Here is a 23,044-nt window from a genome sequence, read left to right as displayed (position 1 = left end):
TGAAGTATGTTTTTTGGAGAGAACAAACAAAGTGAATGTTCAAATTTAGACTTTTAACAAAGATTTTTATTATGTTTGCTGATCTTTACTACGAGAGAGAGAATTTCAAGTACTTCGAAGAAAAGGCTATCGAGTTAAGCCTAGCGAAAGAATCTACAAGAGAGATGAAAAAAATACAACCAAAAAGAAAAAAATATTTGATGAAACACCCGATGAAGATATTGGAATAGCTGCGAGTGGTTACTTCAGGGTTAAAACGATTCTCGTTTTCATAGATACTCATATCCGAGTTAGAAAAACGGCAAGAAAATGAGTGAGTTGTTACAATCAATTCTGACGGAAAAAGCCAGTTTTTTTTTGGCAAAAATGTATCCTAATGATTTAGAAACAGACTTAGTTAAGGAATGCGTACACTTTCAAAGCTACCTTTTGTCTGATAGGATTTAAATAAAACCAATTTCTGGATCATTAAAGAGTCTGTCTTCATTCCTAATCGAACAGAATCTAAGAAACATTTATCCAAACTTATAGTATGATATAGTAATTCGTATGGCTCTTTGTACACTATCACTTTGTACACGACAAATTGTTCAGGAGAAAGAAGCTTCTCCTGCTTGAAGAGAGTAAAGAACTACCTACAATCCACAGTGGATCATCCACTGAGTAATGAAAAGCTAAACGCTTTAGCTCTCTTGTGCATAGAGTCAGAGCTAATGAACAAGATTTCGTACGACGATATAATAAGTGTTTTTGCAAATTTAAAGTCTCGTAAAAAAGTATTGTAATGCTTTTATAATTTAACTTAAACTATAATACTAATAAATAATTAAGAAAATATATATCTATGGTATTGTTATTAAACTGTAAGAGTAATAATAAATCAACGTTCGTCAAATATATATTTTTTATGTAATCTTTATTCATATTATGTAAGTATTGTATAGTTTTAAGACATACCTTACCTTACTTTAAAAGTTCTAAATGAGTGAGATATTTTTTGCATAAAATAATGTTTTTTGATAATTCTTTACTGTAAAAATAATCAAGGATCTAACACGTTACCATAGTTCTCAATGATACTAACCATACGGGAAAAGTTGAGTTGATGTAACGCGGATGATGAAGCACAAATCATAAAGTTGGAATTTTATAAATAAAAAAATTATATGATTGTGGACTAAGATAAGATAACCTCCAAATTTTGAGGGGGCAAAAATTTAATAGCCTACGGGCGGCAAATCTGTATATCCGCCACTGAGTCAGCTGATGCAACCTCCAGGTACTTTTACAATGATTATCTGTCCCATCGTACATTAGTATGTTATTATTTTTACATACCAATCCAAATATTATTTGCAAATAACTAACTAAGTAGCCCATCCAAAGTAATTTACGTGACATAGGTGATAACAATATCGATAATATAATTTTGTACTTTACAGTTAAACGATTAGCAGCTGGTAATGAACAGTACGATGAAATGTACACAGAACTGACCAATCCATGTAATAAGAATGAAACTATGTTGAAGCAATCTGTTGATTTGAAGAAAACCAAGAAAATTATTCCAGTAAAAAAGTCGAATTCCAGCAATGTTGACGGACCAACGCACAATCAAACTATTGCTTCCAAGAGAACTAATAAAATACATTCAGAGTCAAATACCAGTATTATTGGTGAAACAACCAAACATAACACAATATATAGAGATAAAAAGTCTCAATCGGATAATACTACTAGAACAACACCCAACGAACCTGATGCTTCAAAGGAAGATTATACATGTGTAATGTCTGAATCCAGTAATGTTAGTGGAACGACGTCCAATCAATGCAGTTATTTAAAGCAACATACAGGTCAAAACACTGGTGAAAAACCTTACTCACGCGATGAATGTGGCCAGAGTATCACTGAAAATGGTAATTTGAACAACCATAAAGTAATACATACCGGTGATAAGCCTTACTCGTGTGATGTGTGTGGTAAGAGTTTCAAAGAATCTTATTATTTGAAGAGACATAGTAGAATACATACTGCTGATAAACCATATACATGCAATGTGTGTGGTACGAGTTTCAAAGTATCTAGTACTTTGAAGGTACACAGTAGAATACATACCGGTGATAAACCATATAAATGCAATGTGTGTGGTAAATGTTTCATTGAATCTGGTCGTTTGAAGACACATAGTAGAATACATACCGGCGATAAACCTTACTCATGCAATGTGTGTGGTAAGAGTTTCAATCAATCTTGTCATTTGAATGACCACAAAAGAATACATACCGGTGATAAACCTTACCCTTGCAATGTGTGTGGTAAAAGTTTCCGTGAATCTGGTCGTTTGAAGATACATAGTAGAATACATACCGGTGATAAACCTTACTCATGCAATGTGTGTGGTAAGAGTTTCAATCAATCTTGTCATTTGAAGATACATAGTAGAATACATACTGGTGATAAACCTTACCCGTGCAATGTATGTGGTAAGAGATTCAATGTGTCTAGTACTTTGAAGACACATAGTAGAATACATACCGGTGATAAACCATATAGATGCGACATTTGTCCGCAGAAATTTAAACGAAAACAATCTCTTGTTAAACATTTACAAAAACATATGTAATAATATCTTCCAACATCCCATTAATGATTTTATAGAAAAATGTCTGTTCATGGGTTTGCCTAAGATCATCCAAAGATATTATTTTATAATTTGCTATCTTGCTACTATAACTGTCGAGATGTCTCGTTTTTAGTTTTTTTTTTTTTTGTTTTTTTAGTTTTTCTAATAATTTTTATATTTTTTTTTGGATACTCTCAACGTGTTGTATAATATTTTTTTCAAGCGGCAAATCGCCCGTGCGAAATCGAAGCACGTCGTCAAAATTGGCGAGCAGCTTTCCAGCTACCCGACCGGGACACGCAAGTTCTGGTCGTTGTCGAAAGCTGCTCTTAGTAACTTTAACCAACCGTCCATGCCGCCGTTGCACATGAGGAATGACACCCTGGCCCATACGGCAAAAGAGAAAGCCGATCTCTTGTGCACTCTTTTTACAACTCTTTTTATAACTCGACTCTTGACTACAACGGAAAAACACCGCCGACCATCCCGCGATGTCAGAGCTCCATGCCTGAAGTACAGTTCCGACAGAAGACTGTTAGGCGAGCTCTTTTCGTTGGACGTCAGGAAGTCGAGCGGGCCGGATGGCATTTCTCCAATCGTGCTTAGAACGTGTGCCCCCTGAGTTGACGCCGGTGCTAACGCGTTTATTCCGGCACTCTTATTCAAAAGACGTAGTCCCTGATTCATGGAAGTCAGCCCTTGTCCATCCGATCCCAAAAAAAGGAGACAGTTCGGATCCGGCAAACTACAGGCCTATTGCTATAACCTCCCTACTCTCCAAAATCATGGAGAGCATAATTAACCGCCAGCTCTTGGTATACCTTGAGGGTCACCAGTTGATCAACGACCGGCAATACGGCTTTCGCCATGGTCGGTCGACTGGCGATCTTCTGGTATACCTAACACATAGATGGGCGGCGGCTATTGAAAGCAAGGGGGAAGGCCTGGCAGTTGGTCTGGATATAGCGAAGGCCTTTGATCGTGTATGGCACAAGGCGCTCCTCGCAAAACTTCCATCATTTGGGCTTCCCGAGAGCTTATGCAAGTGGACCTCCAGCTTCCTCACTGGGCGCAGCATACAGGTCGTTGTCGACGGTTATTGCTCGATTCCAAAGCCCGTGAACGCTGGAGTGCCCCAAGGCTGTGTGCTATCTCCCACGCTGTTTCCCTTCCCTTATGATAATAAATCCTTATGATAAATTAATATATTTATGTTTGTAGCTGTACCTACAACCAATAACATCAATTAATACAAATGTCTAATATCTAACTTGTAACGTAATACCTTCGTACCATTATAGATCGTAGAAATATTAATCGTGCATATTAACTGTAATAAGCGTATGCCGAAATATTCGTTCTCAAAAGAACATATTATTTTATATACTCTATAAGATAGATATAGCTCTTATAAGAACCATTTCATAATGCTGTACATCAAGTGAAAGATAATAACGCTCAGAACGATAGTTTCATTCATAGTTCCTGTCAATATAGAAGTAACATTATAATTAATGTGTCCAAAATAAAACGATTTTTAAATCGATTCAAATCGTATTCTGATAAATCGATTCATAAAAAAATCGAGGTCTAAAAAGTCGAATGTGTATTTACAATGTAAATATAAATCCATTTTATGAAAAACAAGAATGATACCATAATAAACAATATCTGGGATCTCTTATCAGTAAAATCAGGATTGTTTTAGTTCAGGGAATTCGATAATTAAAATTATTTTTATTACCATAACAAAATATCAGATCAGATATAAAAGAAGACATTTATTTTCTAAATGTATTTGTTACATTAAAAAGTTAAGAGAGTTTAAGGTGCTCATGACGTCATCACAGTTGTCCACTGACGATAGTCAATACGGAAAGTGATGTTTGACAACTAACTGATGTACACTTCCTCAAGTGATCATCACTATTACCTGTCAACTGAGATACGCAATTGGCCTGCAGGTTTCTTTCTGCTTAAACTGATTTCACTTAATTAAGGTAAAATTGGAGTAAAATCGGCAATTGATTAAAAAAAACGAGAGCTTTATTATTTTGTCTGTAAAGTATAAACAATTTGAGGTTATACAGATCAATGGACATAAAGTAATAGTAAAATATGAACACTTTATTAATTAAGCATTCCACATAGTTATTTCAATGCTCATAAGTGATAATTCATATGTAAACTAATTTAAATGGCTTACATACACGATTAGATTTAACAATAGCAACTAATAGAACAAACTTAAAAAAAATGCATCAAAGTAAAAAATTAAAAGCGTTTTACTTACTCTCTATTGATTATTATTCCGTAACAAACCTTTTAACTTTTTTCCGTAACAAAAATTTCCCTAATCACAGTATGTATATTACAACAATCAACCAATCAAGGCATATATATAAAAAAATGAATGAATAATAACAAGACAAAACAACGACGCACTATCAATCAACAAAGTCAAAGATTACCAACGTAACTTTTTTTTTACTAAAGAGAAGCGACGAAAACTAAGCACACCACCATCTCGCGAGTTTTTAAGTAATTAAACCTTTAACTGGCAAAGCCGTAATATTGTGAGTACATTCAGCCAATTCTAAATATTTGTTTTTTTACCAAAACAAAAATCTAAAGTCGATTTTCAAGGGTAAAATATCGATTCACTGAATCGATTCAGTACGACATATCAATTCTTCGATTAATCGATTTGAGATCGCCATCCCTAGTGCGTTTATAACTCGTTATTTTTACGAAAACACATAAGCAAACATTTTATTTGTAATTCAAAGAAACTATATTTATTTATATTACTATTAATATTAATAAGTATAAAAAAGGGCTTCATGGTTTATAATTCGCCCCAATTGCGCAATTTTAAAATGTATTTTTAGTATTTTCTACGCATTAAACCTCTAAAATCATTTCATTTTAGGTTTCGAAACGCAATTTTATTTCGTTCACTCTTCATAAGCGACCCAAACGCCATTCAGTAAAAGGCACTTCATGGTACGAATTTTATTGATTCAGTTTAGGTACCTAAACTGAACTGCATCGGATTCGCATCGCTTATTAAAAGTTGATGGTAGGCCATCTGAACGTCCCGAAATGTTACGCTATACATTTACCCGTAAGCCTAATTTTATTAAATTTCAATATTCACTTAATGGTCATCCACTCAAAATTGTAAATGAGATACGTGATCTAGGCGTAATTCACGACTCTTTCATATTATGATAAACACATCTAAAACATCGCTAATAGAGCTAACCATGTATGGGATTTATCAAGAGATCCTGTTCCCAATTCTCAAGTATCAATGTTATAAAAACGTTGTGTTGCACCTATGTTCGTAGCATACTCGTGTATTGTACACAAATTTGGAACCCTCAGTATTGTAACAGTAACAGATTAGAATCAATCCAACGCAGATTTGTTAAATACCTTGAATATAAGTGCAAGACATACGACAGTGATTATGAGTCAAGATGCAGGAGATATCATATATTACCACTCCATGAGAGACGCAAAATAGCTGATATTCTTTTCTTAATAAAAATAGCACAATGTCTTATTGACGCTCCACATCTTCTCCCGAACATAAATTTAAATATTCCCGGAATCTCCGCAAGACATCCTAAATATATACATATACCCCATTGCGCGACAAATTATAAACAAAACTCATTCTTCTCAAGAGCATCTCACTACATAAATAACCTTAAAGGCTTTCCTGAGTTTGACCTGTTTAATTCATCCACAAATTCTAGCAGATTAAAAATGACTAAAAACTGGTTTAATGTGTTTCCCTAACTGTGAATATAATCATAAACGAACGTAGTGTTTAAATTATCTTTGAACATAATAAATGTACCGTACCATAAACAAACCTATGTAATCTTCAACATATTTTATATAATACTAATACTAAAAAAAAAAGTTGTATATGTATAATGCTATGTGTTATTAGAATTAATATGCGAAAACTTTAACTTAAAATTAATATGTAAGTTTTCCAAATAAAATAAATTAAATTAAAATACGTTATCCCAGTACAGAAATCCTTCGATTTTTTATCTGATGATTATGATGATTCCTCAGGGAACCGTTTTAGGTCCTTTGTCGTTTATTATTTATATTCATGGCTTTGAAAAAATAACTCAACACCGTTGTTTTATGTTTGCTTATGATATATCGATACTCGTGTCCTCTTATACTGATAATTTTAATGAATATGAATCGAACATTAACTGTACTTTGAAATGAATTAGTTGTGAATTTATTGAAAACGAAATATATGCAATTTTGTGTAAAAGGACGTAGACAAACTGATCTAAATATTAATTATAATGGAATTAATATTGAAAAATTTGACAGTATTCTATTTTTAGGTGTTATCTTAGATAATGACCTTAATTTCTCTGAACACAGATAAAGTATTCTCTAAAATTTATAGATTTGTGTATGTCCTTAGAAGACTGAGGAGAATGACTTCTAATAAGTTATCTTTAATGGCGTACTATGGATATGTCGCTTCAGTACTCAGATACGGTCTTCTCATCTGGGGAAATGGCACAGGAGTACATCAAGCATTTGTTGCTCAAAAAAATTCGTTGTATATGTTGTCCGACCTATTCATGTAAAGACTTATTTAAAATATTTAAATATTTTGTGCAAATTGCCCCATATTTATATATTTGAAGCGTGTAAATTTGTAAAACACAATAGTCATTTATTTAGAAGGGCCATTGAATTGAATCCTCGTTCCACCAGATTTCCGGATACACTGGTTTATGGCCACTGTCCCAGAACAACATTATACATAAATAGTGTGTATAAAATTATTTAATCAATTACATCTAGAAATAAGAAACTTAAATACTGGACTCCTGTTTTAATGGTTAATTGACAAAATAAATTTATAGTGTTAAGGATTTTTTTTAATTTTAAGTAAATTTTTTGCATGTTCATTTAAATTAGCCCAATAGAAGACACTACAATAAATTTAAGATCTATAATGTATACTGTATCCGACACAATAAATAAATTTCATTTCATTTCAATAAAAGGCATTTATTTTCTCAAAATTGATTCCTTTAGAATCAGTATTTTTAATGTCATTTCTAATAACTACTAGATAGTACTACCGCTTCGGAAACAAATGGCGCTCTGAGAGAGAAGAAGCGGCGCAAGAAACTCTCCCATCATTCTTTTTTTGCGCTCTTTTCGATAAAAATATACAATATTGTACAGTCATTTCTATCGCTATAAAATAATCACAATCTAGTCCCAGGCTGTCCGATCATTTAGATATTCAGCAGTGGAGTAAAAGGATTTATGACAGAGCCATTTTTTTATAAAACATTTAAATTTATTTATGGATAATGCCTGCACAGTGGCTGGGACTTTATTATAAAAGTGTATACATTTACCCTTAAAGCTATTATGTATCTTATGAAACCCACTAGAATTAGTAGTAACATTACTGTTATAGTTATAAGTCATATGTAGTTGCGAATGCGCACCTAAATGTTTGTATGTGTATTCTATTAGCTATTTAGTCTATTACTAATAAATCCGTGTGCAACCGACTAGCGAGTTTGATTGACGTGCGTCCTACCTATAACTAATGTGCAAATACATAACACTTGGCGACGAGCGAACTAACGTATTTGTTTGAAATATGTCCACTGGAGCGACTTATGGTGTTCTTTCGACGTTTGACCACTTCACGTAAGAGTGGAATAACTTTAAGGCGACACTAAATGCCAGCGACCTTGAGCGATATGAGTTCACGGCTGCCGGCCCGCCATCTATGTAACAAAGCCAATATTTTCAAAATTCTTGCGTGGTAAACAGTTTATATGCTTACAATCCTCGTTATTCACTACTAATCTGAATAAATGAACCTACACAAAAAAGTACAAGCTATAAGAATAACTTTTCTGAGAGAAGTACCAAAAAAATGCGTCACGTCATGCCAAAAAACTTGTTTAACTTTAAAGAAAAGTGGTAGTTCAAAAAGGCTCGGCAGTGTTAACTATAACCAACAGCAAGCATTAGCAACCTACAAATAAGACTTAAGGATATGTGTAACAGGATTAAGTAGTGTTCATAGCTAGAAATGCTGTACTTTCACCACAAAACTTGTCTAAAAACACCATGTTTGCGTGCTTTCTGCTTACTCTTCGCCTTAAGTTGCGATTAGAGCAGTGGTTTATCGCTAACGACATTATCTGTGAAAATGCAAAACTCAGCGCTGGGCAATATTATTAACGTCATTATGTGAATCAAGTTTGAATAGCTTGCAAGTGATTTGGCGTTACCGAACAAGGTGGAGGAATTGAGTTATAAGGCTATTTCTTATTTGAATTTAACTGTTGGTAGCACCAATATAATATTATAATATTGACACACTTTTTACACAAATTATCTTGCCCCAAGTTAAGCATATATAGCCTGTGTTATGGGTTACAAGACAACGATATATTTAATACAATATACTTACTTAAACATACATAAATACATTTAAACATTCATGACTCGGAAACAAACATCCATATTCATCATAGGTAGGTAAGGTGTCTACCAATAGGTGTTTATGTTTTTTTTATTTGTTAGTAAATTTTATAGAATACTTAATTGTGATTGGCTAAGTAGTTTAATTTTGTATTATCCAAATTCAAATATTTTTATTCAAAATCACTTATTGAACGTAAATACTACCATCCATTCAATTCAATATAGACTGCCTCAGACCTGAGAAGAACGGGCGCAAGAAACCCAGCGGGCTTTTTTATATATAAAACATTAATAATTTAAGAGCCTGAGGGTGTTCGCTGCATTCCCAGTGTATGGTGTCATTAAGAAAATCATTTATGCTAACTAATGTATGTTATGTAAATGTAACCTTTCCCGAACAATCATTTTTTAACAATTCTTTTAAATTTCGTAACACATTTGTTTTGTACATTTTCTGGGATCATATTGTAGAAGCATATACATCGCCCAATAAAAGACTTACTAACTCGACTAAACCGAGTAGTAGGCATAACAAGTTTATGTTTGTTCCTCGTGTTAAGTGTTAAGAATTGAGAATAATATTATGTGTTCTATCTCGCTCTAAAACTAATGCTACCGCAGTAAACCGGCCAGCGAGCGCGGGCTTGTGTAAACTTGCGTCGAACCTCGATCATACGATGTCAATGAGCATTTAGCACCTACTCTGTCGCTCATTGATTAAAATTGCATGAATAGTGATCGACGCCCCGACGCGTCAGTCGAGTACGCTAACGCGGAGCATATGACTGATCACGTGAGTATATCTGCGGTCGTCGGGAGAACGTGACGATGCTTGTACTTCGATGGTGACTACTGGTGATCTGTATGATTCTATGAGTTGATGTACAGCATTATGAAATGGTTCTTATCAGAGCTTATATTACGTTATATAAAATAAAATGTTCTTTTCAGAACGAATCTTTCGGCATACGCTTATTACAGATATTATGCACGATTAATATTTCTACGATCTATAATGCTACGAAGGTATTACGTTACAAGTTAGATATTAGACATTTGTATTAATTGATATTATTGGTTGTAGGTACAGCTAAACTAGCATTGTTTTTACACAATTTCTCAATACACAGCATTTTAAAAATATTTAAATGTGATGTAAACTGATCCGTCACAGGCAATGGCAGATGTCATAATGGCGGCTGATCGGCTTATAATTGTGTAAGTGTGCGAGTGTCACTATGTATTTACATTTTACACGTTAACTGGCTTATTGTTGACACGGAGTCCTTATTATTTTACTCCTCCGTGTTTATTACCATTAATTATTATTTATGTGATTACGTCATACATAGTTATTACATAAATAATAATTAATTCTTAACATAAAGGTTTTAGTTACCAGGTCTTAAAATTCCAAAAAAAAATAGAAATAAATAAAATAGACTAGAAGACGTGTGTGACGTCAATGACTAGGTAATGATTTTATTCTCTTTGATAGTAGCATAAATAAAGTACCTAGCAGTAGATCCTAGAATATTAACTAATATAATAGATAGATAATATTATCTCTTTGCTATTATTCTAAGAGTAGATAGTAGATAGAGATCCATAGTCTAAGTTAAATATAAAGTCTTGAGTTTTCCTTTTCAGTATAAATGAACGTAGTGTATTCTGTTTGAGTATAAACTTCAATGTTTTCTTGCATTTAAAGTAAATAATATGTAATATTAACTACAATAATAATATAATGTTATTGAAACATAGTAGAGTGTCTCTAAAGCTTCGTGAATTATCCACCGTCCTTTAATTAAGCAAGAGTTATCTCCGTAGTCCTTACAACGTATTTATCATGGATATAGAAGAAATAATTATAAAGCCTGAAATTAATGTATTAGGTAATGAAGCAGAAATCAGCCAAGATGATATAAATCAAGAAACTGTTCAACAGAATCTTCAAGACTTCCGAAATAAAGATATGGTCGATAAAGTTTATGCAAATGGTAAGAAAAATCGACTCCCTTGCCCGAAATGTCAACGAACACTTAAAAATCGGGCAAACCTAAAACAACACCTTCGTACTGTACATTTAGAAGAATCAGAAAACATCGAATGTACACAATGTTTCAGAACTTTCAAATCAAAGGAGTATTTATGGAATCACAATCATGCAGTACATAGTAATACAAAAGAAATAACATGTAATGTTTGTGGTAAAACGTTTCTTAGCAAACGACGCCTTGACAATCACATATATTATACCCATACAGATGTAGCACCTGTTTTGTGTCCGCAGTGTGGCAAAAAGTGTAATGGAAAACGTAAGTTGAAATTACATGTAAGAAATGTGCATACTTTTGAAGAGAATATCAAATGCCCCCAGTGTGATAAAACATTTAAAATCGAGACATTGTTAAAGAAACATATAAACTATAGTCATGCTAGTGATGATGTAGAATACAAGTGTCCATGCAATAACATTTTCAATTCATATGTTAGATATAAAAAACATATGAATAATGTTCACCCGCTTTCTCGACCCAGATGTACATTATGTCACAAACCATATAAAACCCCGCAGATTGCAAAGAAGCATTTACGAATCTGTCACGGTTTAAAGGAAAACTTTGAAACTTATATTACATATAATAATATTCCGGAAGCAAATTTGAAAGTACAAGTTACTGAAATATCTTGTGAGATATGTTTTAAGGTATTTACGGATAAAATATTGCATCATAGGCACATGAAAGCCACACATCCACCCGTGGAACATGCTGAATCTTGTGATGTATGTAATAAGACATTTAAATCTTCTTTGCATGTTAAAGTGCACAAAACAGCTGTACATGCAACAGAGAATCTTTCATGTGATATTTGTGATAGAACATTTTCTTCAAAGAAGTATTTGTTGAGACATAAAGTTACACATAGTGATTTGAAAATTGAATGTAAAGTCTGTCTGAAGTATTATAAATCTGATGCATGTCTCAAAAGACATGTTAGTCGTGTTCATGGTAAAACCATATTTGGTATTTAGGGAATTTATTATCTGATTCATCTACAAGGATGGCAAATGAGTGTACCGGTGACACATTTAACACCACAACAATCATAAGAGTATTGCTGGCCTTTGAGGGGTATTTTATAATTATTATGATGGCATGATTATGGAGTTGTACATAACTTTTATGTTACTATAAAGTCATATACACCATATCCCTTGACAAAGGAAAGTAGAGAGCTAATACAATGCTCACAAAATACCATTATTTTTATTTTTACATCATATTTATTTGTGATGCTACAACTATACTACTCAATAACTCTTGTTCGGTTTTTATTCAAAACCAGCCGTTCCAGGCCACTTTGCTGGACAAATTTAAAAGGAAGGAACACTGGAATTCGAAAAATAAGTAGCTATAAACCATCTAGGATGAATTCTGCATCAAATGGCGGTAACTCTCGGCTCAACTCTGCAAAGTGGTGTTAAATTTAATAAGAAAAATAGTCATTTCTGTGACCTACTTACATAAATGAAGTGATTTTGATTTGATTAGAAATCTCAAATCTCCTATCATTGGACAGTCTCCACATTATGACTTACGAATACACATATTATCCTTTTTCTGCCATGAAGCATTACTGAGTTCCGGTCTGAAGGGTGCCATAGCTAGTGAAATTACTGGGCAAATGAGACTTAACATCTTACATTCTTGTCTCAAGGTGAAGAGCGCAGTTGTAGTGCCACTCAGTATTTTTGGGTCTTACAAGAATCCTGAGTGGCACTGCATTGTAATTAGCAGGGTATCAATTACCATCAGCTGAACATCTGGCTCGTCTTGTCCCTTATTTTCATTAAAAAAAAAACACATTATCCTACATTCAGTAAGGCCAGAGTACATTACATACCTATTTGTGATTTTCTTAGATAATCTGTATGTCTAGATAGGCTGTGAACACAAAAAAAATAGTGAGAAACTGCTAGCCACTATTTTCAGTAACACACACTAAAACAAAGTGACTAATTGTATCACATAAGTAATGCCCTGTGTTAACAGCAAGAGTCTATATGGACATACTTATAAATGATAGAAACTAATTTTATATGTTTTTTTTGTGCAATCTCGTTTATTATTGCTGATATTTATCACTTCCTTTTTTTTCTGTGCTTTATAAAATTGAATGTTCAATATGTTATGTTTTTAAAGTGATAACTCTCACTTCTAGGATTAACACACAAATAAAAATTTTATGAACGATGAGGCATTCGAACCCACAACCTCCTGCGTTCCGTGCCAGTGCTCTAACCAACTGAGGTAACCGAGTACCGAGAGCTGTACAAAGAAAACAAAATTTTATAACGAGGTGGTACTCGAACGGTTAGCTCAGTTGGTTAGAGCACCGGCACGGAACGGCGAAGGTCGTGGGTTCGAAACCCGCATCGTTCATAAAATTTTGTTTTTCACATTTTATTTGTGTTAGTTAAAGAAGTTATTTTTATTTGTGTATGTTCAATTTTAGATTTACTTATTATGAATAATATGAAAGAACTATAAACATGTTTACCCGAAATTATTTTTTTTTGGGGTTCATTGCATATTTATTTGTTTTCATTGAATGTTAACTAATAATAATTATTGTTAAAATCTTATAATTTCGAATGTTTCACATGTGTTAAAAAATAGAGTAATAAATTTATTAAATTATGACTTTAAAAGTCTACTTAGTCTTTGAGATCTTAAATAAAAATATTTACAAGTAATGGGTTTTCTTTTCAAAAAAGTCCTTTGCAGAACTTCTTCATAAATCTATACATGTATATGTATATAATAACATTTTTTACAATTTTTGTCAGTCTGTCTGTTTGTTCCGGCTAATCTCTGAAATGGCTGGACTGATTTTGACAGAGCTTTTATTGGCAGGTAGCTGATGTAATAAGGAGTAACTTAGACTACATTAATTTTAGAAATTCTTTTATTTTAGATAAATAAAGTAATGCTGCAGTGTCCAAGAAACGGTCTAATTCTAAAAATAATTTGCCGGGCCAGCTGGTAATAACTAATTATGTAAACAATAAATAATAAGTATAAAATCTATGTCAGTATAAGGCTGAAAGTAACTACTTAATACACCTGTTCTTTTTATTCATTTACATTTTTTGGCTTAGGTACTCATGTAAGTCGCGTAAAAATACTCAAACTTCATGTTTCCTTATTTTTTGATACTGTTTCACGTTAATAATGTAATTTTTAAATAAAGTACACGCATAACGATTCAAAATTAAAAGTACCAAAAGATTGCAGTAGTAAGAACAAAATATTCGTATTTTATAAAGTACAAAACCTGCACAGAGATGTCGCTGCTGGTTTAGTAAATCATGTGCTCTAAGGAAAATTCAAATTATTAAAATTAAAATGTCAGGTTTATGGCACAATTTACAAATGGCCGCCACCGTCTGTAATAATTGCCTTGAATTACGTTGTTTTGTATTTTTTTTTTTCACCTCTCCAGCACGAAAAGGGAGCTATTGCTACGTGAAAACTCGCAGCAAAAAGCGTTTTTGCTGCGAGCGTGAGGCAAAGTGATTTAAATTTGTGACCCCCCACGTGACCACACATCCGGGAATTACTCCGCGTTAAAAAAATAAACAATGCGATCCGGTGCGTTCCGAAACTCATTTTAGCCTTGCGTATTATCTCAGTGTCACAAAAATTTATTATCTTATTTATTTCTCTTACTATTATAACCTATAACACTTTTCTCGCTACTCGAGATGAAAAGTTGTATGTTTCACACGGGAGCAAATTTTTTTTTGGCTCGTGCCTTTAAATCACTCACTACCTCAGTCAGTCTTAATTAGAAATTCAATTCTAGATTACTTCGCCAATTCGTGATTTGAACAAATAGCTATTTCTTTAATAAAGAACAAAAACTGTGTGTTTTATTGTTTGTGCTTTACACCTATATCTGTTGAGTCATACATAATATAATCATTACACAGATCACAAACGATGATTTTTTTGTTATTGTTTGTGACAATGTGATTTGTTATTGTGCGTAAAATAACAAGGAGTCTAATAATTATGAGGATACATTTAAAGTGAATGGCAAAAATATTATTATAATTAATGATAAAAAAGGAAAAATAAATCAAATTCCAAATTTCTGTATTTGATAGTAAAATATATATACAAAATTACTTATAATCTACTTATTAAAGCAATTTATAATTAAGCCTTATATATGTAGGTTTCAGAAAACTTATTTCTACAACCCTATCTACGTGTGTGTGTACCAGTAATTTAACTAGCTACGGCGCCCTTCAGACCGAAACACAGTTTCACAATACTGCTTCACGGCAGAAATAGGCGCCGATGTGGTACCCATAATCTAGCCGGCATCCTGTGCAAAGGAGCCTCCCACTGGTATTGCCTCATGCCGTATTACCTTATTGCACATTAAACAAACATCTGCAGACTCCTTGAGACTCATAGACATATTCTGTAGCAAAATAATATAAAACACATAATAATAGACCAAGTATAGTAACTAGACTAATTGATAGCTTCCGTCTCACTCACACGAGAAAAAGAAAAACTTATGCGAGTCTTATGTAAAGAAATGAGATAGAGTGATTAGATTTTTTGTTTCGCCATGCGTGACGGTTTTTTCAAGGTCAGCACACCCGGTGTGCTAAACAAACTTGACAGCGCTGCACAGATATTTTGTGAAACGTGTGAAGTATCCACTATTTATTCAACATCAGTGACAATTTTTAAGTAGAATCGAAGGAAATATGGTGCGATGTTGTGTTTTACGATGTAAATATAAATTATCTAAGAAAATCGTATCGTGCCGTAGTCAGCGAAACTCTCTAAGAAATAAGCGATTCACTCGGGGTATGTTCCGATATGCACTGCGAGCACTGCACTGCGCTATCACTGTAGAAAAATTCGTTCAGTTATGGACTGCCAGTATACTGCCGCAGTACCCTAGGGAAATATATGACGTCATAAATCGCCGTCATATTCTACTGTGAGTACTGGCGGTTACGCGGTAAGGTACTCGCAGTACTTTGATCACGTGAGCAGTCTAAACCACTCGAGTGCCTAAAATATTTTTAATTTGACAGTACTCCAACAAAAGATTTTTTAATGAACTAGAAAAATTTTAATACACTCATTTGAATGCTGCGTCAAAAAAATGCGGCTGACAGTAAACGGAATAACGTTCCGATTTAAATAGTAACCAGTATAACTGGCTATAAAGGAACGGCTTCACAGTATACTACACTGTACAGTGGTCGCAGTGCATATCGGAACATACCATCGATTGTATGAAACGTGCAGTCATTGATAGATTGACAGGTGACGGCTATAATCTTGTAAAAAACGGAGATAGCCAAAATCCACTACGTATTAAGCAACTGTTCGCTTTCAAACTTAGCCGGATTATACTTCGTCGCCATAATATTGTTTCAAGCTATTTCAAGCTTATTTCAAGTCTTACTGCACGTTTCATACTAAACTAAATTTCAATTTTTACTTAGGCAGTCTCGCCTTTTATTATCTAGTGCTTACATCCTCTTTGACACGGCGCAGCGGACCCGGCAGACACCAGACGTGACGGAAAAGAGAATTTAAACAGTACGTTCACGTGACACTACCAACTATGAAATGGTTGATTCGGGATTATAGCATAAGTAACGTTATTGAAACTAAACGGTAACTCCACAATATTGTTACATTTAAGAATAAAAGATTAAACACAAAAGTAAAAGATTTACAGCCCGTTCTTAAAATTTGTTCCTATGTATGAGTTTCTTTATAATCTTATAATATATATAAATTACGTGACACGTTGTTTGTCCTCAATGGACTCCTAAACTAATGAACGGATTTTAATGGGGATTACTTCATGGAGTGCAGTTTGGTCCAACTTGAGAGATAGGATAGTTTTTATTTCGAATCGGGACCCATAATTATTTTTATTTTCAATAATTGTTTTTTTTTTTTTGAACCAATTTCATTATAACAACAGGGAGCATTCTTTACGAAATAATTCTTGATATTTTGAAATATTTTTGGCAAATTCCTATAAAACAGTATTTTTTTATTATCTACAGAACTACGTCAGTCGGGTCAGCTAGTACATATATAAATAACAAAACAGTACCTACAAACCGGGATAGCGAAGGGGTTTCCGAGCGGCATCATAACGTGTAGGTACTGTGCACTATCTGGCATAGTCGCGTTTTTGGAACATAGTAAAGTTCCACTGTTAGCTACTGGCTTAGTTGTTAACAAGCCACTTTTTTTCGTGTTCATCATGTATTTTTATCCAACGGTTTACTAACCCAGCGTTTTAGAATGAATGAGTTACAAATGACTGAATGCTGTAACATTACTGTGCAAAGATATACTACACTATATTCAGTTAATAATTGCTTTTAACCAAATGACATCCGAAAATGGAAGGGTAACATTATTATGCTGTAAAATGTAATGCTCGTTTCGTCAAAGTTATGACCATAGTGTGAACTACTTTTTATTTGAGCAACTTTCCTTCTCTCAATGTAATTGACATTGTTATTGTTGCCAAAGAAACAAGTAAACAGCAATTGCATGCACTAATAAAATTTGAAAACAAAATTTTACGAACGATGCGGGACTCGAACCCACGACCTCTCGCGTTCCGTGCGAGTGCTCTTCCAACTGAGCTAACCGTACGAGTGACGTCATAAAATCTTTAATGCTTTGCTTAACTCTCAGGTTGTGGCTTCACCTACAGGATCAACTTTACAGCTTAGGTTATTAATTATATTTTTTATATTTTATGTATATTAATGATAACTATGATAATGTAAGTAAAGGTTATTTATTAATAAAAGCCTTTATTGAATATAAAATATATTTTATTCATTGTTACAATTCTTGAAGATACAGATTAACATGGTTCACTCCAGCCTAGCGAACTTCTATAAGAACAAGAGTGTGTGTGTCAGCTCCGATGCACGACTGGAACACTCCTCAAGAACGATTGCCTTTGAACAGGCACTAAACAAAATCAAGTCCAATGGAGTCGGTTACAAACAGAAGCTAATAAAAGCGTATTAATGAAAATAATATACTAAAGCTTCAAAATACAAGAAAGTGAAAGGTGCACGAGAAATGATTCGCACACAAAACGTTACTATCCCATTTGATGAGTAGGTTTTACTCCCATATTCTAATACCGGGCGCCTTATATGAAAATCGATTCTTAAGTAGTAAACTCCAAAAAGCGTTTCACTCGATTGTATGAAACATATCATTGATAGATTGATGGTTATAATCTTGTAAAAAACAGAGATAGCCGAAATCGACGACGTTTTAAGCAACTGATCGCTTCGAAACTTAGCCGGATTATACTTCGTCGCCAATCACGATATATGTCAAATGACTGCACGTTTATACTAAATTAAATTTTAATTTCTACTTAGGCAGTCCGGACACTTATTACGTAGTATTTACATCCTCTTTTGGTCCACTCGATCGAATGCCTTCTCAAAGTATATAGATCACACCAATCTAAGAGCCACCATCCATATTTGACACAAAACAGTTCATGAATCAGCCTTAATTAATAGTTGTACAACGCCCGCTCATGAAACCATGTTGTTTCTCAGGAATAAATGCACTCAGCGCGGGATAAATACGTGTGTGGACAACAGTTTCCATTGCTGAGAATATTAAAAAATTGGACAGTAATTATCTATAAAAGGCATTTTTTTTTCCCAAAATTGATTCCTTCAGAATTTTTTTTGATGTCATTTCTAAAATACTAGACACTACTAAAGAAGGAGGCTACAATAGAAATCTATGCAAGTAATAATAATTATGTATTATTGTGTCTTTCTAAATGTTTGTCGAGACCTTTTTTCCATTTAAATTTCAGTGGACAAATGTTACATATATATGGATGTTCACCGGTATGTATTCTACTATGTGTCTTCAGATTATCATAGCGATTGAAATTCTTACCACACACATTGCACGAATAAGGCCTATCACCGGTATGTATTCTACTATGTGTCTTCAGATTATCCTCTCGATTGAAACTCTTACCACATACACCGCATGAGTAAGGTTTATCACCTGTATGTATTCTTTTGTGGTTTGTCAATGTTCTTAATTCATTGAATCTCTTACCACATGCATCACATGAATAGGGTTTATCACCGGTATGCAATCGTGTATGGTTCCTTAAAGTTCCATATTCAGTGAAACTCTTACCACACATGTGGCATGAGTAAGGTTTATCTCCGGTATGTATTCTATTATGCTTCTTCAATGAACCAGATTCATTGAAACTCTTACCACACACATCGCACGAGTAAGGCTTCTCACCGGTATGTATTCTTTTGTGGTTCTTAAAAGTAGTGGAATGATTGAAACTTTTGCCACAAACATCGCATGAATAAGGTCTAACACCGGTATGTATTTTTTTATGGTTTCTTAAAGTAGCAGATACAGTGAAACTCTTACCACACTCATCACATGAAAAAGGTTTATCACCGGTATGTACTCTTATATGGTTCTTCAAATGGCCAGAATGATTGAAACTCTTACCACATTCATTGCAAGAGTGAAGTTTTTCACCAGTGTGTTTTAAGTTCAAGTCAGATGTAGACATCCCACTCTTATTACATGGATTGATCAGTTCTGTGTACATTTCATCCAACAGTTCATTACTAGCTGCTAGTTTAACTGCAATGTAGAAAATTAATTTAAAAATAATCTTTTTTTCTCTTTGGCTAGGATACATAGTTTTTTGCAAATAATATTTGGTTTATACTAATTTACAATGGGACAGATAATCATGATTCAAATGATGATGAGGTTGCACAGTTAGTTAAAGAATATGTAGTGTTTTTTTAAAGTGATAACCCTCACTTCTAGGATTAATGCACAAATAAAATTTGAAAAACAAAATTATATGAACGATGCGGGATTCGAACCCACGACCTCCGGCGTTCCGTGCCGGTGCTCTAACCAACTGAGCTAACCGTTCGAGTACCGCCTGATGCACGGCCCTGATATGCATTGTTATATAAAATGGCAAATTATATATCTCATTCTAATGTATAAAAGCGATAACATATAAATGGTCTTGCGTAACATAAGATCTTACTAACTAATTCTAGTAGGCTTCATAAGATACATAATAGCTTTAAGGGTAAATGTATACACTTTTATAATAAAGTCCCAGCCACTGTTCAGGCATTATCTATAAATAAATTTAAATGTTTAATAAAAAAATGGCTCTGTCGTAAATCCTTTTACTTCACAGCTGCATATCTAAGTGATCGGACAGCCTGGGATTTGATTATGATTATATTACAGCTATAGAAATGACACAATATTGTATATTTTTATTGAAAAGAGCGCAAAACAAAGAGTTTCTTGCGCCGCTTCTTCTCTCTCAGAGCGCCATTTGTTTCCGAAGCGGCAGTAGAATCTAGTAGGTATATTAGAAATGACATCAAAAAGAATTCTAAAGGAATCCATTTTGAGAAAATAAATGCCTTTTCATGCCAAGTTGCCAGCAGTAAGTTTCCCAAACATAATAAAAAAAAGAACACAAATGCTTACCAGCAATTTCATGTTCCTCGTCTTCCATCTCCTCACAACAATCTTGCTTAATTAATAATTTTCTCTCCTGTTCCTCTGTGTTCTCTAAATCCTGATCCATATTTTTTTGTGAATCATCCAATTCTGAAATTTGAAACACACAATCAATTGCAGAAGATTTCCAAATCTGTCTATAGGTACTGTTTTTCTCCATATATGTTTACCATAAATTCAAATTCAAATATTTTTATTCAAAATAGGATGTGACATCTCTTATTGAAAGTCAAAAACTACCACCCATTCCAAAATGAATGCCTCAGACCTGAGAAGAATAGGCGCAACAAACTCAGCAGGCTTTCTTTTTTTCATTGAATAAATATGTTTACAAAGTAATATTGTACAATTAAACTTATTATTTAACATACATCACACTCTTCCCCAATTTTACTCAATTAAAAACCTTATAAGTAATCAGTTTACTTTCTAGAAGCCGTTAAACACAATAACTTACCAGATAATTCATTTTCTTCAACTTCTATCTTCACCGTAAAGTCCTGCTTTATGTTCTGTTCAGTTTGGTGTTTGTTGAAGCTCATGTTGTCATTAGTATGTACTGAAACATTATTAACTTTATTATTAATAAACTGCATAATAATCATAAATTTAATATGTATAAATTAAAAACCAAAGCAAAACTCTGCCTACATAGACGTTAGGCAGAGTTTTCGTTCATAGACTTTGAACATTACTGGCCCAAAATAAGGTGCTAATTTGAATAAATGATTTAATGTTCTCTGTATAAGTTAATGTGAGTTTTCGTTCATAAAATTTGAACTTGAACAGCCACAAAATAAGGTGTTAATTTGAATTAATGTTTTAATTAAAACATCTAGGTGTTGGATTTGTGATCTTTTTACTAGGTGATTTGTATTCTATCTGTTTATAGTATGTCAATGGTTATACAGATCATTTTTTCCACTTAACCTTTCCGTTCTGGAAAACTCTGATCAGATGTGGTATGCCTCAACATTCTGTCAATGCATATTATTTTATGTGTATTAATAGATTGCTAATAATTAGGAGGATTTAAATGAATTTATCTCAAAGCTATTGAAACTAGAGGTGAAACGGATATCCGGGACCTATCCGGTATCTGGCCCCTCCGGCCCTGTTTTATACAGATAATATTGACACACTTTTTACACAAATTATCTTGCCCCAAGTTAAGCATATATAGCCTGTGTTATGGGTTACAAGACAACAATATATTTAATACAATATACTTACTTAAATATACATATATTCATATAAACATACATAAATACATTTAAACATCCATGACTCGGACACAAACATCTATATTCATCATATTAATGCTTGCACCTACCGGGATTCGAACCCGGGACCTCTAGCTTAGTAGGTAGGATCGCTAACCACTCGGCTATACAGGTTGTCAGGCTTACAATTAGGAGGATTTAAATGAATGTATCTCAAAGCTATTGAAACTAGAGGTGAAATGGATATCCGGTATCTGGCCTCTCCTGCCCTGTTTTATACAGATACCGGATAGTACCGGCCGGATGCCGCATGGATATTAATATTCCAGAAATTCTTATTATTTTACATGTAGAAAATGATACCACACTACATTATGGACACATTTATTTTAAAAGTCACTCAACAAAAATGTTCGTTTTATTATTAATAGCTTAATTAATACTCAAAATTAACAAATGGCAAATTATGGTGAATGAATACCAAATTTTCTGCATTTGTTCGTAAGAGGTGACTGTTTGGCTTCCTAAACCACACCAGCTTCTGAAAATAGCCTTTCGTGGTTTACCTCGAAACTGCTACTGCCCACCATTTCAAATCAAACTGGTCGCGTCATGTAACACGATAAAGGCCTTGTAGCTTGCCAAATATCTTGTATCGGGCTATACTACTATATACTATCCATTTCATCTTTTTATGGAATAGGAGGACAAACGAGCGTACGGGTCACCTGTTGATCACCGCCGCCCACAATCTCTTGCAACACCAGAGGAATCACAGGAGCGTTGCCGGCCTTTAAGGAAGGTGTACGCGCTTTTTTTGAAGGTACCCATGTCGTATCGTCCCGGAAACACTGCACTAGGAAGTTCATTCCACAGCTTTGTAGTACGTGTAAGAAAGGTCCTTGGAAACCGCACTGTGGAGGACCGCCACACATCCAGATGGTGGGGATGATATCCTAACTTGTGGCGTGTCGTGCGAAGGTGGAATTCGGCGGCAGGAATCAGGTTAA

The 23,044-nt window shown here is 33.8% G+C and overlaps 2 protein-coding genes across 2 annotated transcripts; one reads left to right on the top strand and one right to left on the bottom strand.

The window, feature by feature from the left end:
* Positions 1-1,475: 1,475 nt before the first annotated feature.
* Positions 1,476-2,723, top strand: LOC126972676 (zinc finger protein 239-like). Its single transcript, XM_050819565.1, has one exon. It carries the CDS (start codon positions 1,481-1,483, stop codon positions 2,624-2,626), a length of 1,146 nt encoding a protein of 381 aa, XP_050675522.1. The 5' UTR covers positions 1,476-1,480; the 3' UTR covers positions 2,627-2,723.
* A 15,314-nt stretch (positions 2,724-18,037) lies between these two features.
* LOC126974967 (zinc finger protein 239-like) lies at positions 18,038-20,155 on the bottom strand. Its single transcript, XM_050822738.1, has one exon. It carries the CDS (start codon positions 19,949-19,951, stop codon positions 19,022-19,024), a length of 930 nt encoding a protein of 309 aa, XP_050678695.1. The 5' UTR covers positions 19,952-20,155; the 3' UTR covers positions 18,038-19,021.
* Between the last annotated feature and the right edge of the window lie 2,889 nt (positions 20,156-23,044).

This window comes from Leptidea sinapis, chromosome 2, assembly GCF_905404315.1.
Source record: "Leptidea sinapis chromosome 2, ilLepSina1.1, whole genome shotgun sequence".
Lineage (NCBI taxonomy): Eukaryota > Metazoa > Arthropoda > Insecta > Lepidoptera > Pieridae > Leptidea > Leptidea sinapis.
Note: the sequence above shows the minus strand (reverse complement) of the source record. Positions and strands in the feature narration are given on the sequence as shown.